Source organism: Manihot esculenta, chromosome 1, assembly GCF_001659605.2.
Source record: "Manihot esculenta cultivar AM560-2 chromosome 1, M.esculenta_v8, whole genome shotgun sequence".
Lineage (NCBI taxonomy): Eukaryota > Viridiplantae > Streptophyta > Magnoliopsida > Malpighiales > Euphorbiaceae > Manihot > Manihot esculenta.
Genome location: NC_035161.2, coordinates 33809518 through 33825533, shown reverse-complemented (window position 1 = coordinate 33825533; position 16016 = coordinate 33809518). Strand labels below are relative to the sequence as shown.

The 16016-nt window shown below is 34.0% G+C and overlaps 2 protein-coding genes across 4 annotated transcripts; one reads left to right on the top strand and one right to left on the bottom strand.

Annotated features, from left to right (window-relative positions):
• On the top strand, positions 1–8427 carry LOC110628754 (vacuolar protein sorting-associated protein 35A). Of its 3 annotated transcripts, none has more exons than XM_021736043.2 (21): positions 1–298; positions 405–501; positions 620–743; positions 1494–1679; positions 2727–2814; positions 3003–3059; positions 3163–3252; positions 3416–3538; positions 3678–3812; positions 3961–4077; positions 5323–5562; positions 5654–5716; positions 5919–6008; positions 6227–6316; positions 6601–6690; positions 6788–6856; positions 6947–7027; positions 7136–7243; positions 7345–7448; positions 7743–7856; positions 7961–8427. In XM_021736043.2, the coding sequence occupies exons 1-21, from the start codon at positions 206–208 to the stop codon at positions 8169–8171; spliced, it is 2370 nt and encodes a 789-aa protein (XP_021591735.1). In that variant the 5' UTR covers positions 1–205; the 3' UTR covers positions 8172–8427. The 3 variants fall into 3 exon arrangements, with proteins under 3 accessions (XP_021591735.1, XP_021598908.1, XP_043814673.1); XM_021743216.2 differs by having other exon boundaries at positions 264–298; positions 405–487; XM_043958738.1 differs by lacking the exons at positions 1–298; positions 405–501; positions 620–743 and having other exon boundaries at positions 1498–1679; positions 2924–3059.
• A 2981-nt stretch (positions 8428–11408) lies between these two features.
• LOC110620810 (rac-like GTP-binding protein ARAC1) lies at positions 11409–14880 on the bottom strand. The gene is made up of 8 exons (XM_021768322.2): positions 14609–14880; positions 14213–14499; positions 13642–13729; positions 13434–13543; positions 13254–13317; positions 12090–12154; positions 11904–11969; positions 11409–11814 (listed from the first exon to the last, which is right to left on the bottom strand). Exons 2-8 carry the CDS (start codon positions 14309–14311, stop codon positions 11713–11715), a joined length of 594 nt encoding a protein of 197 aa, XP_021624014.1. The 5' UTR covers positions 14312–14499; positions 14609–14880; the 3' UTR covers positions 11409–11712.
• Between the last annotated feature and the right edge of the window lie 1136 nt (positions 14881–16016).

The following is a 16016-nucleotide window of genomic DNA, read 5'->3' as shown; positions in this document are numbered from 1 at the left end:
GCTCAATTACCTCCTACAGCCAATGGTAGAGACGAGGGCCGAACCTAGACCTGAAGAGCGCAGGATCACACCGATCAAATATATCAGTAAGTATTTGACAGGTAGTTGAGGTTAGTCGTGGAATACAAGCAAGTCAAAACGCAAAATCGATACGACGATAAAAATTAAGATCGTGTTGGAGTGAGAGAGAGAGGGAGGGAGAGAGATGATCGCAAACGGAGTGGAAGACGAAGAGAAATGGTTGGCGGCAGGAATTGCTGGCCTTCAACAGAACGCCTTCTACATGCATCGCGCTCTGGTAACCCTATATCTACTTTAATTTTTTGTTTCTCGAGAAAACCGAAGATTCGCTAACTTTTCTGCAAGGAGAGTGAGTTAAGTTATGGTAATCCTAATTTTCTCAGGACTCGAACAATATCAGAGACGTATTGAAGTATTCAGCACAGATGCTCTCAGAACTGCGGACTTCGAAGCTCTCCCCTCACAAGTACTATGAACTTTGTAATTCCTCGTCCTTTAAGATCTATTTCCAGATTTTTATTTATTTATTGATTTGATATTTGATTTCAAGGAGGAAATATATAAATTTTGGTTTGTGATATGCGCTTTGATGCCCTAGACATGCGATCATTTGATGAATTGAGGAAGCTGGAGATGTTTTTTAAGGAAGAGACGCGTCGTGGTTGCTCGATTATTGATTTGTATGAACTCGTGCAGCACGCTGGCAACATATTGCCAAGATTGTAAGTTCATTGTCATTTTCAAAATTTTTTCTTCATGCTCTTTCATGCTTGTATGGCCTGAAACCGTCCATACGTGTTGTCAGAAACTATGAAGAGAACACCTAAAGAACTATGCTCACAGAACATATAAGCAAGCAATTCCCTTAGCTCTAACATTATTCAATCATGATTCACCTGCTATGTTAGATCCTCACGATTGGTCGCTCATGCTCTTGCAAACCAAGGGTATTTTCTTATAACGATTATTGTTACACTATATTACAGTTTTCTGTTTTTGTGCCCAATGTCTGCACTGACCTGTTATCAGGGCGTGAAAATTTGATAAAAAAAAATGGATGCACTATTGGTATTAAAAGTTCTTAGAGCCAACCAACAATCTTCATAAATTTAGTCATTCTTTGCCAATTACACGTTAATTCAAATATGACAGCTTCATTAATTTCAATCGACTAATATAATCTAGTTTTTTTGTATCACTCAACTCTGATTTCATGTTTTGGGATGTAGCAAAAAAGATTGTGCGATGTAGATGGCTTTAAATGTTAAATAGAAATAACTATTAATATTCTTAGTAAATAATCCACATCTAGGTAATATATTTTCTAAAGAATATATATATACATATCTCTTAGAAGGAGCATTCTGGTTGTGTGTTGGATTGCTTAATTAAGGGATTTCACTTAATATAATAAATGGTACATGTGTCGAGTGCTAATGCTATTTTGCATCGTACTGTGGGCAATCTTTCAGGTATCTCCTCTGTACTGTAGGATCTGTGTACATAAAATCTAACGAAGCTCCTGCAAAGGATGTCCTTAAGGATCTTGTGGAAATGTGTCGTGGAATTCAAAATCCTGTACGGGGGCTCTTCTTAAGAAGTTATCTTTCTCAAGTCAGCAGGGATAAATTGCTTGACCTTGGTTTTGAGTATGAAAGGTAAGGATATCATATTACATGGTTGTTATTGGTTCTTTAGACTTTTAGGTAAGAGTGTTTATTTCGATAGGTTTGGAGAAAGAATTTAGAGGTGTTGATACCAGTTAAAGGACTAGTTCTAGTAAAGATTAGGTCTTGTTTAGATGACTGGTTCTAGTGAAGATTAGGTCTTGGTTAGATGACTCGAGGTAGATCTTTTCAAATCAAGGTTTGAATCAAGAATAGAATCATAATATTTGGTACAAATTATCAAAAGCAATATATATCATTACAAAAGATAATTCTCAATATGACATTTTGACAAATATGGAGTGATCATGTGACGCCTGGAAATGCTTTTGCATGTAAAGCAAGAAACGTGACAATAGTTAAACAATAGTTAACTAGCTAAAACTTGACAGAGAAGAATAAATATAAAGATGGAGAAAAAGATCTTCAGGTAGAAGAAGAGTACCTGTTGAATGTGTAAGTCCACCATTAGCTTGGCTGTGTACTTGTATATCAGTGGATTCATGCATGTGGCAAGAATTGTTTGGTTCTCTTTACTGTTTAGGTATGTAAAGGATTTGTTTGTTTGTTTATTTTGATTATCTCATTTCAAATTAACTGGGCAGGATGTAAGGGTCTTCTCACAGTAAGCTTTAAGTAAAAATATGACTTTTAAACTTATTGCTTCTTACAAATCTGATAAGCAAAGAAATTGCTAATCTACCATTTCATTCACTCAAGACGGCCTTGATTCAGGCTGTTTTGTGATTTAACCTATAGTCTATAGTTTCAAATCGCCAATGTTGGGAACTGATTTGAATTGAGAATCATATGATTCTAACAATTATATGGTTTCTTGTGTTGTATGTCTCTGCAGAAGAACAACACAAAACCATCTATTTAGTTGTATTAAGAAAATAACATATGGGCCCGTGCAAATCACGTTATAGCAGCTAGCTGATTGAATAATATTGGCATTATTTTGTTATTTCATTTTGTATTCCTTTAGTGGACTGTGATTGAAACTGACAGGTGGCTTTGTTCTCTGAATGTCTTTAGGGATGCTGACACAGTTATGGATGCTGTGGAGTTCATACTGCAAAATTTCACTGAAATGAATAAGCTGTGGGTGCGCATGCAACATCAGGTTGGTTGAAATACATATGACTACCTGCTCTCATGTTTGGCATGCATCTCAATGCTTGCATGTCGTAAAGGTAAAATATATCATGGGGGCATGATTTCTGGTCATGCAGGTCTTATACTGCTTATGAATCATTCATACTCTTAGCTGATCCTGAGTTGAGGCTTGCTGTCGGGCTTTCTGGTCTGCAGGGACCTGCCCGGGAAAAGGAGAAGCGGGAGAAAGAAAGGAGCGAACTACGTGACCTTGTAATTCCTATAACCTGTAAATGGTTAATTTCCACAATGCAACTGTGCAATATATGTTGTGTACTCATTGGCGGCTAAGTGTTTGCTTCCTGATATTTAATAGGTTGGGAAGAATTTGCATGTCCTTAGTCAGATAGAAGGTGTTGACCTTGACATGTACAAAGATACTGTGCTTCCCAGAGTCCTTGAACAGGTTTAACCCTTTGAGTCGTTTATTTTCAATTGGAAGGTGTTTCTATAGCCACCCCCCATCCTCAAAAAAAAAAAAAAAAGGAAAAAAACTCACGCACACGCACACAGAAAATGTATACTTGGCATGCCCGAGAATAAATTTTGGATCTTAATTATTTTGGCAGGTTGTCAATTGTAAAGATGAACTTGCGCAGTTTTATTTGATGGATTGTGTTATTCAAGTCTTCCCGGATGAGTATCACTTGCAAACACTTGAAGTCTTGTTGGGTGCTTGCCCCCAGCTTCAGGTATGAATTTGGTGTTGGTTGTTGTTATGCTGTGATGTATCTTTTGGCATGTCCTATGTTGGCTTATATCTGTTCTGTGCCATGATGCACACCTTCAGCTACTAAGTCTTCTCCTCATTATATATTTTATATTTCACAGCCATCTGTTGATATCAAGACAGTGCTCTCTAGATTGATGGAGAGGCTCTCAAATTATGCAGCTTCAAGTCCAGAAGTTTTACCTGAGTTCTTGCAAGTTGAAGCTTTTTCAAAATTGAACAATGCCATAGGGAAGGTAAGATTAAATAAATAATTATAGGGCCCATGTTTGTTTTCAATTTTTGCAGTAATGAACATTATTATTCCATGTCATTAGTAACTTCTTTTATTATTAAATTGTATATTTTCATTTAAACCTGCAAATATAATACTTGTTGATGTAGGTCATAGAAGCACAGATTGATATGCCTATTTTTGGAGCTGTGACTTTATATTCATCTCTCCTTACATTTACACTTCATGTTCATCCTGATCGTCTGGATTATGCAGATCAAGTGTTGGTATGTCTCTTACTAAAGTACCGTTCCATTTGCAGTTCACTTTTAGGTTTGTCAAGGGAAGTGATTTTCAATCACAACAAAGTTTGGGATGTGACAACTTAGTTGCCCTTTTTTCCCCGTCTCTTAGTTGAACAAATGCAGTCTGGTAACTTTGATGTAACTTCAAATGGTGATACATTTTTTCTTTTCGGACTTCAGTTTGGAATTTTTCTCCCTGAGAATTATGTATTGAGAACTATTAGAACTTTAGAAGCATTTTGAAGAAAGATAATTTACAAAACAAGCTTGAGATGGATTGTCGAGCAATTGCTGCACTTCTCCAAGTATTTCTTTTTTTTTTTTTTTTTTTTGAGGAAAACTGGACACTCTATTAAACCAAATCAGAAAGTACAACTTCACAAATAAAATCAGTAGGGACTGAATCTTACTTCTGAAGATCTGAACTAGAATTAGTTGTCATTGCCAACAGGTGGGTGACAAAATGGCTGACCTTCTAACAAATAATAGTGCACAAAACTAAGCATAAATTTTACAATTGTGAACAAGAGAACCAAAATATGAAAATGCCAAATGCCTACTGTGCACAGCTTGAACCCTCTGAAACTCTGTTTCAATACTCACATGATGGATTGTAGAATGTTGTACCATTTGAGAACTTCCTGAAGAGACATGGCTTCTGTTATCATTGGATCAGATGGGCCATACAACCATGATAGACAAGCACTTAAAACAGCTCCATGTGCTTCATGAACGATCCAACCTGCTTCTATGCATCCATTATTTTGGAAAACATTTCATGGATAAAGGCAGTTGCAAGATTTGTTTTGAAATGTCAGTTTGTTATTGGTGCAGAAACTGTTTTATTCTTCTGAAGAATGTATCAAAAGAGAATTTTGTTTTCACTTGTTTTATTACTGCTGTTTCCTGAGTGTTTTCTCCTTGAATGACCTAATCACATGGTTGTTACTTCAAAATTTTAAGTTTGAAGTGATTGGATGATGTGCTTGGCTGGAAGTGTTAACCATACTTGGTGTTGGATTAAGTTGCAAAACTTTGTAGTAACAAATAATGTGCTGTAATATTCCATAGCAAATATTTTGCAACCTTCATCCCTTAATGAATTATGTGACTAGCTGGCACGATGACATTAATAAGGAAACCAACTTATAGTTGCATCAATCTGAGTGCCTTCTTTAGATTTTTTTTTGTTGTGTATTAAAGAGAATCCTTGTCTCTATTGTTCAGGGAGCATGTGTTAAGAGATTATCAAGCAAAGGAAAGCTTGACGACAGCAGAGCCACAAAACAACTTGTAGCACTCTTAAGTGCTCCATTGGAGAAATATAATGATGTTGTCACTGCATTGAAGCTTTCAAACTATCCCCAGGTCATGAAATACCTTGACAGTGAGACAAATAAAGTTATGGCATCTGTCATAATTCAAAGTATTATGAAAAACAACACATACATTTCTACAGTTGACAAGGTATGTTTCTCCCCCATTCTCTTTGTTGTCTTTAAAATGAGCTCTTCTAATCTGACTTCTCTTTTTTTAATTTTTTTTTTTCATAATGTAGGTTGAGGCATTATTTGAATTAATCACAGGGCTTATCAAGGATTTGGATGGAATGCTTGAAGAGGTTATTTGGAGTTCATTCGACTTACGTAATATCTTGCATAAATCATAACCATGAGAAAATAGAGCTTTTAAATGCTGTTTGAATTTGCCATCAGTGCAATGCAATTGCTATTTTTGTTATTTCTTCTGTTATGGTTATTTAAATTCAACCATCACATGCAACAGTGTTTTCTTAATGTGAAGTACTATTATTCCACTTTTAGGTTGATGAAGATGATTTCAAAGAGGAGCAGAATTCTGTTGCACGTCTTATTCAGATGCTGGATAATGATGATCCGGAGGAAATGTACAAGGTATTGGTTTGTTGCAATGTGAGCTTCAATTATTAACTAAATTGGTATCTTAAACATTTTCTTTGATTTCTATCTTGTTTTTTCAATAATTTTTAATCTCTAAAATTTTTATTTTGTTATTATTGATATATACTTCAGATGATTAATGTTATTGGATTGAATTTTGGTCTGCTTTATATTAATTTTAAAGCTTTGTCAACTTCTGCTTAATATTGCAGATCATGTGTACAGTAAGGAAGTGGATCATGACTGGAGGGCCAAGGCGTTTACCCTTCACTGTTCCTCCTCTTGTCTTTTCTTCTCTTAAGGTTTGTTTCTGCCTATGTGATGAAATGATAATTGCAGTTGCATGACCTGAAAGAGGAACAACTTTTCTTTTATCTGCATTGGCAGCATGTATAATAGCCAGTTATTTGTTTTGAATCTGTTATATTTCATTATAACTGAAAAATTTTCCACTGCCATCTGCCAATGAAGGCTATTCCAATCTCACTCCCCAAGAAAAAAAGTTCCTCAATCTTTTCTTTCTGTCCCATAAATAATTCTTTGTTAGTGATGCAATCCCTGGTTTACAATATATCTTTATGAGCAGTTGGTTAGGACACTGCAAGGCCAAGATGAAAATCCGTTTGGAGATGAATCATCAACTACACCAAAGAAAATTTTTCAGCTTTTAAATCAGGTTAATTTTTTTTTTCTATGCTTTCTGCCTGTCAAGTATACAGACATGATAATATTTCTTACTTGGTATATTTGGTGGCCAAACCATTGTGTTTCAGACGATTGAGGTTCTATCAACTGTCCCAGCACCTGAATTGGCATTACGGCTGTACTTACAGTGTGCGGAGGTATAACCTGAGAATATTAATACTTGAGGGTCCATTTGGCAATCCTACTAATATCTTGATTTTTCTTTTCTGTGGTTACTTATTGATCAGGCTGCCAATGACTCTGATTTAGAACCTGTTGCTTATGAATTTTTCACCCAAGCATATATTCTGTATGAAGAAGAAGTATCAGTGAGTTGATACCGAACTTTGTAAATTATCAACCTTCATAGTTTCCTACTCAAATAAATTGATCTCTACTTGTTCATTTACCTAGTTAATGCACCCTTACTGTAACAGGATTCCAAGGCGCAGGTTACTGCATTGCATTTAATCATAGGGACTCTACAAAGGATGCATGTGTTTGGTGTTGAGAATAGGGATACGTTAACACACAAAGCCACAGGGGTAAATTTTTAAGGCATTTAGTAGTTTTAATGTAATTGCTAACCTGCTATACTCAGGGCTGTTTGTACTGACTACTGGTATGTTACCTTTGATTGGAGCAGTATTCTGCTAAGCTTTTAAAGAAGCCTGATCAGTGCAGAGCTGTTTATGGGTGTGCGCATCTCTTCTGGGTTGATGATCAAGATAACATGAAAGATGGAGAGAGGTGGGTAGCAAGCATTTAGCATTTGTGAAGGCCAAAAATGATCAGCATGATTGATGACGTGTTTGCAACTTTAATTGTGTACCAAGCATCTAATCAGCTAGTGCCTTACATGTGATGTCCTCCTATGACAGTGACATTTTACTGCAAAAAGGAGGGTGATGAGACCCATTATTTTGGGTCTCATTTTTTTTTCCTGATCTTGGGAGGTGGTGGTGGTGGGATTGGAGCTGAAACTAGAATTCTTTCTCCTGGTGTATTATTATTAATTTGCTATATGTTATTTATTTATGCCAGGGTTCTAATTTGTCTAAAGCGTGCTCTAAGAATTGCAAATGCTGCTCAACAAATGTCCAATGCTGCACGAGGTAGCACTGGATCAGCTACACTCTTTGTTGAGATCTTAAACAAGTAATTTTTCCATATCTGATTCTAATGAACAATTATTTATCTCGTATATTTTATTTTTGTTCTGAGTTGAAGATGAAAACTCTAACCTTCTCTTGTTTATGAAGGTATCTTTATTTCTTTGAGAGGGGAAACCCACAGATAAATGCTGCTGCAATTCAGAGCCTGATTGAACTGATCACGACTGAGATGCAAAGCAACTCCAGTACACCAGACCCTGCTGCTGATGCTTTCTTTGCCAGCACAGTGCGATACATTCAGTTTCAGAAACAGAAAGGGGGAGCGATCGGTGAAAGGTATGAGCCCATCAAGGCATAATGGTTTGATTCAAATATGATTGATGTCGTCGACTAGTTGTGTTGACAGGAGTTTATGTGATGTGCTTGTGTTGTTGGTTAAGTGGTTTTTTGATCCATGTCAATACCAGTCCAGAGTAATGTTGAAACCCTGTCTGCTTGTTTGTTGGGTTAGTACTGAATCATTTGCCACATGTTTATTGATGATTTAGGAAATTTAATTGTGAGCACAAAAGTTGCAACGGTGCCTATTATTTTATTGAGGTTTTTTATGATAACTATGTTTGGCAATGTTTTACACTTAATTGATGGCTGAACAGTTAGCTTGCTGATTGAATACCAGCTGCACAATATATACGCGAATTGATATGTTCAATGAGTTCTCATTTTTGTTTGGAACGTTACGAGGCTTTATGGGTTTGAAACTTTTTAGTTTGTGTTGGCAGAAAACAACCTCAATCTTTTCAAGGTACACTGCCTTGATAAATAGATTTAAGAAGTAAATAATTTTATTATATTATGGGCTTAATTGAGGGATATTTTATGAGTACTGATGACTTTTTTTTTTTTAATTATTATTCTTTTTTATCTAATATCACGTCAGTTTCGATGCGACAATTTTCAGAAAATCTCAATTATACTAAAGGCATGCATTCTAACTTGTGAAGTTTGATATTCCTAATTTACATGAAAATGTTCAATCATATTCAATAATGAAAAAGGCAAAAGAATAGCTATATTCACTTTATATTAAAAGGAAAATTGTTGATTCAATGGGTTAAATTTCATCCATAATCTCAATCTAGAAAGATTTTTAACTTTTTTTTTTTTTGAAAAAATTCAATGTATGTTACGAAGTTTTTTCATGTCAGTTTTCTCCGGAAGCGAAATGCTAAGTTTGACATTTTCTTACATAATATTTGGTTTGATTTAATTTTATTTTAAAAAATTGTGGAATTTAATAAAATATTAAATAGAATTTATTTAAAATAAATTGCATTTTTTAGAATTAAACGACTCGCAGAATTAAATTGCATTTTATATAACTCATTTTTTTTTATATTTTTTAAATTATATTAAAAAATTTTATATTTAATAAATTTATAATAACTAATAAAAATATAAATCTATTAAAAATGCAGCTTATCCGGTTAACAAGTGCATTTTTCAGATTTACTTTTTCAATTTCTAATCATAAAATTTTAAAAAAAAATTTATTAAAAGTATATTAATACATTTAAAATAAATTTCATAATATAATCGTTTACATAATAAAATAAACAATTTTATTAATAAGAGAAAATAAACTTAAATATTATAAAATTAAAAAATAAAGAAAATATATTATATAATTATTTATATATAATAATAGTAGATAAATAAAAAATTAATTTTATAGTTTTTATTTTTACCACCTAAATTATTGAGAGAAATTATTTTGGGAAGACATTTTAATCCAAAAGATGTGTAAATTTTGAAAAATTTATTTTAAATTCTATCTGATAGGAATTGATTTTAATTATAACCAATTTCATGAAATTAAATTTTTAAAATTAAATTTTAATTTTTAATTAAATCAAAACACAGAATTTATTAAATTTTATAAAAATTTAAAAATTAAAATTCAACCAACCTAACCTTAAAATTTATCTCCCCTCAATGGCTTATTTAAAATAATGTGTTACGCCCTTTTAAATTAACGAATACCGATTAAATTTATATGAATTGTAGAAATTAAAATCGATGAGCTATCTAAATTAAATAATTAATCAATTTTTTTAGGTTGAGTTTTTACGCTCGAGTTCTTGTGGACTGCGAAAGATTATGATTTTTGCCCCTATTTGTTTTTTATTTTGTATATGGTAGCTGAAATTTATGGCAAGAATTTGACCAGTGAAGGGTCTTGATCGTTTGTTAAATTAGTGGGATTATGTTTACCTCTCATTTGAATATTTCCACACTTTAATTAAAAATTATATAATTTTTCATTTGGGAAATTTCTCCATATAATGTTTCCGTGATGTTTTTGATCGTATCATTTACAGTTCGTTTTTTTAGCTAAATAAAATTAGCTAATTTTCTATATTACGCTTTTGTTGCCACATGGCGGAGACCTCGAATTTCTGTGGAATTGAGCGCTTATATAAGATTAAGCTTAAAATTCTTTAAAAAAAAACTCTATTTTTTTTGAAAAAATTAAAAATGTTAAGAAATTTAAAATGATTATTCTATGTTTATATAGCTTAAACATTAATACTTGTCAAATTTAAAACCTTTTTCGCCTGCACAACTGCGAGGTTCCTTAGTCCCTGAAGTCGGATAGGATGAGCTTCCCCTTTCTTTTTCCGGTTTTGTTGAAAGATTAAAGTTCATTGTGCGAAGAGATAACATGGCTCATACCCATATCAAGATCAAATGGCCAAAACTCACACCAAAGAACCCTAAGGCCTAGTTGGGTAGAAGACCCGACATAGAAGATCTGGCGGGTGATGAAGTGCAAAGCCAACACCATCCATTGAGCCTTCCGCAATTCACGGGGAAGTGGGAACGGAGAAGATATGATAAGCACCAAGGCCTCGCTCATCTAAGCCATGCAAGGCTAAAATTCAGAGAACCCACCAACCTCAACAGGAGCAACCAGGAGAAAGGGAAGAAGCTTTATAACGATAACCTTCAGGGAGGGTATAGGCAGTACTCACCAGCATTCCACTTTAGTTTGCCTTGAGGACAAGGATATTAATAGTGTCTTAAGAACAGGGTATGCTGAAGTATCGCAAGCCAAAGAGAACAGATCTAAAGCTTCAGTTATATACAATTACTACTATTTTACAACCACAAATAAGCACGTCCACACCCAAAAAGCCCACAAGCTGAAGCGGTCCCTGATGGACGGGACAACTGAAGGGCTGATAGAAACCCGTGATTGCGAGATTATTTGTCCCTCGCATAACATCTCGGAATCGTACTCGTACTTTGACAACTTTGATTGGCAAATTGTTATAATAAAATGCAAACCCAATGCAAGTTCAGATATCACCTATATTCTCAAACTGCAATATAATGCGAACCATCACGAAATTTACATTTCTAATGAAATATTAAAATTGCAAGCGCAGACTAGCGTTTATAAACCCACGCAGATGGTCTTCAACTATTTATTTATAGGAAAGGAAAAAAGAATAAGAATGATGACGAACCTACAATTTGTATCAGAAACCAGCAAGTTGCTAATAATTCAGAGCACAACACAGCCAAGCCCTTGAAATGATACGAATAGATAGAATCCATGCGAGGCAAAGGTTGTTTTCCTAACTGGGATGTTCCAGTCTACTAATGCATAAAAACATATCAAAACCGGGACTTAATAGAAGGAGGTGGGCAATTACATAACCAAATTCAACAGTTAGACTTCCACAATAATACAAGAAAGCAAAATCAAACCACCTGATGCTTCACAGAGATCCTAATTACTCTGTTGGGACCATAATTGAGCTTCTTTAAGAGCAATGAGAAGAGAAAAAGGGGAACACGGTAGCAAAGAGGCTGTAACTTCCTCATTTCAATCACAATATGGAACAGCCCCTTTGTGTTTTATTCTTCTTCTTCTTTTGCTTGGGTGGCTGAAGGACAACTCTGATAGCTGCATCGAAAACTCCCTTCACATTCTACAGGAAGAATATCACAAATTTCACATGGTTGAAAAGGACAAGTCCAATCAAAATGCAATAAAATATCTGCTGGAAGATCTATATACCTGCTGTGTTTTTGCACTGCATTCAATATACGCAGGTGCACCAATCAGCTTCCTCAGTTCCTCTCCCTTTTAAGTAAAAGGTAATATTGATAACAATGATTATGAAATAGTGATCGAGTATTTCAAGTAATCCTCAATAGATACAAAATACTCCAGTATATAAGAACATGCAGCATAAATCTTTACCTGAGCTGCAGTAATGGGTACAGCACCAGGGTGGTCTACGAAGAACTGCTTATCATCCCGTAGATCTGGCTCATTGGAAAAAACAAAAAATTAGGACCAACTCAAAGATGACATGTAAACATGGATTTTGGATAGAATGTTCCATGGCAAAACAAAAACAGGTATAAGAATGAAATGGCAAATAAAAAATGATCAAGTAAAACAATTATGAAGATAAACATAAATGTAAGAATATAATGAAAGAGAATTTATAAAAGTTAATTTCAGCAGGCTGCCATAGGATGTAAAGGTACCGGTATTATAGTAAACAAGCCTTGTTCACACTTCACACAAAGAAGCCAAATAAGATTAACAATATCAACATTTTTTAGGCAGTGGTATCAAACCCCATCAAAGTGGATTTCAAAAATGTCAGGGTTGAGCAATCACATGTACTGTTGTCCTTAATTATCCATTTATGATAGGCCAGAATGTTTTCTAAAAATTATGGCTCTCTATGCAAGTCAGTAATCATTCTAAGCTAATTTTTTTTCCCACAATCTCAACATCCAGAAATAAAAGGCACAGGGTTAAAATCCACAGCATCCACCGACTAATCAGTAAAACCTTCCATTGTTGTTCTCTACCAAGCACCCTTTTCTCATGTCATCAATTGGACAAAAAAAAAATTGTGTTATAATATCCTATGCCTGACAACTCAATTTCATAGCAAATTATTCACTTGCAAGTATGGATTACAAACATGATTACTAACAAGAAGGCTGTGCAAGTTGGACCTCAAAATACAGATCATGAAGCAAACTGCAAAAACATAGGCATCAGAATTCACCTAACTAATGAAACAGATATGAAGAAGAAAGAAAGGGTGCACATGTCCAGTATAGTATAAGTGGCTTAGCAAAAATCATCAGATATAGAATAATGAACTACCTGATTATAAGCAAACTATGCATGGCAGATTATTGAACCTTCAGATGATCATGCTAAAGCTAAATTGAACTTGAACAGGAGGATTGTGAACAAAAGTAGTTGACAAGACAAATCGCCAAGTATATACAAAGGGAAAAGATGACCACTAAGCATATGATATACTGTTCTGCAACTCTTTCAATAGATCACTAATGGTAAGACAATAGCATGTTACCAATACAGTGAAAAATTTACCAAGCTTTGTTCCAACGAGAATAATTGGGACCCCAGGTGCATAATGTTTCAACTCTGGAATCCACTGCAAATAAAGCCAAATAAGGAACTTGATCAGGATTATAATTCTCTTCATCTACATTCTAAATAGTGAGTTTGTCCTGAAGAAAAATGATATGGACTTTGTGTTATAGTATTAACCTTCTTAGAAACATTTTCATAACTGGCCTTGCTAATGAGAGAGAATGCCAATATGAAGACATCAGCTCCACGGTAACTTAGAGGTCTTAATCTATTGTAATCCTCTTGGCCTGTTCAAGTAGTAACAAAATCAGACGCAATATGAAACAGAAAGTTATGAAAAGCACCAGGAGAGAAAGGGATTTAAAGGAAAAGCCATGAATATTACCAGCAGTATCCCACAAACCCAGGTTAACAGTGCTCCCATTAACGACCACATTTGCGCTGAAATTGTCAAAAACAGTTGGCACATAATCCTATTCAACACAGAATGCAAAGAGTTAAGCCAATGGCATTATATTTCAAAAAATTACCACCTCAAATGCTTTATAGAAACAACGAGATTATCTAATGCTTAGCAACAATTACCCAAATCAGATAGCATGCACGTCATGATCTCAATCACGTCCTCAAAATGAGGAAAAGCAAACAAAATATTCGAAGAAAGGATGGAGAGTGCTGAGCGGAATGCAAAGCATTTCATACACAAAAACGATAGTCTGAAAGTATATCAGCAAAACTCAACTTTCATCAATGAATAAACTTTTTCATTTTTTCGGAGAAAAAAAAAGAGCATAGAACTGCCGATAATCTTTAAACCAATGTACAAAAAATTTCCAAATCAAGCAACCCACTTTCAATCAAAATGGGTAATGAAATTAGCCAGTTGAACAATCGACCACAATACCGTGTTCTCTATAAAACCCCCCACACTTCAAAAATAAAAGAGAGAGATATACCGTAGGGAAGGTGTTGCTAGTGTAAGAAATCAAGAGGCAAGTTTTACCAACGGCACCATCACCGACCGTCACGCACTTGATAAACCTCGAAGCGCTCATTTCGTTTTATTTTATTTTTAAAAAAATTCTTGATAGCTGATCTTCTTTAACAAAAGTTAAAGGGAAAAAACCTCAGATCTTTCACCTGAGGACCGTCCTCCCGATCAAAACACAAACCCTCCGCCAATGCCAACAACACTTCTTCTTGTGATCCCTGTTTCTTTTTTTCTTTTTCTTCAATTCGCCATCTGTTCATCGAGAACCGGAAAAAACAAAGAAAAATGAAATAAAAATTGACGGAAACCCTAAAACGAGAGAGTACGGATAAAATTGAAGGAAAAAAGAGAGAATCGTAACTGAAATTGGAGAAATTTGAGGGAATTGAGAGAGAGAGAGAGAGATAGAGATCAGATCTCAGAGAAGGAAAAGAGGCAGAAGCATTGTTGTGGTTTTGTTGGCCGGCAAATTATGCCGTTGAAGCGTTCGTTGAGCCAAACCAATCTTCGCCAACAAACCCTCCGATTCTTTTGTTTCTTTTCTGTCACTTTAGTTTTTTTTTACAATTAACGAATATTTTTTTCCTTTTTTGGTTTGCTTTTCCTTTCCCTTTTACGCACTAATCGGATCATGGGTCACGGACTGGACTGTGACCGTTCACTTTTAGGTTTCCGATCCTTATTAAATTGTTTTTTCTAGTGGAGCCTTAATTAATTAATTATTATTTTAATTTAAAGTGAAATTTATTGTTTTTAATGGAATACGAAAATTGAAGAAAGAGGAATAGAATTTGAGATTTATCATAGATGTATTTATTATTGGGCTGTAAATGAGAGTGAAATTTATTTATTAATTATTTAATTTTAAAAATATATTAAAATATTAACAAGATATTTTTAGTTGGGAATAATTTAGTGTGAAAAGTTTAACATGAAATATTGATTTGTTTGGTTTGCATGATACATAGTCTCTCTTTCTGGAGAGAAGTTAATTTGTGATTTTCGTTTCCGTAATTTTAAATTATTTTTTATTTTTTATTTTATTTTTTTATAATTAAGTATTTAGATAAAAATTAATAAAAATTTGAAGATTATGATATAATTTTATTTAAATTATATATTTTCGTTCAAATAAAGAAAAAAATTAATTTAATTAAATATAAATATTTTTTAAATTTTATAACACTTTTTATTATTATGATAAAAAATTATATATTAATTTTTTTTAAACTTTCCAATGCTCAATTATAATTATAAAATTGAGTAAATTATTATCATTCATCAACTTTTCCTACTATAAATCCAATTTTGATATTGAAATAATTATGTCTACGGAATGTGGACTTGTTATAAGGCTCAATCCATGAAAAAAAATGAGTTTTTTTTTTCATTGAAAAATAATAAAAAAAATCTATAGGGTCATATATTTTATGGTAGATATATGCTGCATACACACGTGAACCTGATAAAAGCAAAAAGGAAATACCACCCCTGGGGATGTGCTCTATTCTTGGTAGTAGCTCAACTTCAACCAACTGATCATAGATTAGAACTGTAAAAAGGCAGGTTGAGTTAAAGTTTAAGCAGGTTTCAGTTCAGCCTAAATTATATTTACTTAGTAAATTGTTTAAAATTATTGAACCTAAGACTCGCAATTAAATTTTATACCTCGCAAATGCCATAGCCCGGCCACCGCGTAGCGGTGAAAATGGAATTGATGCATGAGACGTCTGAATTAGAGGTTGGGGATGTCTGGTGGAGATTTCATT

Excerpts from the sequence above, each read along its gene's own strand:
- LOC110628754 (XM_021736043.2), top strand. The coding sequence starts at position 206 with ATGATCGCAAACGGAGTGGAAGACGAAGAGAAATGGTTGGCGGCAGGA. Across the intron at positions 1,680-2,726 it reads CTTGGTTTTGAGTATGAAAG|GGATGCTGACACAGTTATGG; the intron begins GTAAGGATATCA and ends GAATGTCTTTAG. Across the intron at positions 3,813-3,960 it reads TGAACAATGCCATAGGGAAG|GTCATAGAAGCACAGATTGA; the intron begins GTAAGATTAAAT and ends TTGTTGATGTAG.
- LOC110620810 (XM_021768322.2), bottom strand. The coding sequence starts at position 14,311 with ATGAGCGCTTCGAGGTTTATCAAGTGCGTGACGGTCGGTGATGGTGCC. Across the intron at positions 13,730-14,212 it reads CTAGCAACACCTTCCCTACG|GATTATGTGCCAACTGTTTT; the intron begins GTATATCTCTCT and ends TGTGTTGAATAG. Across the intron at positions 11,815-11,903 it reads GCAGTGCAAAAACACAGCAG|AATGTGAAGGGAGTTTTCGA; the intron begins GTATATAGATCT and ends TTCTTCCTGTAG.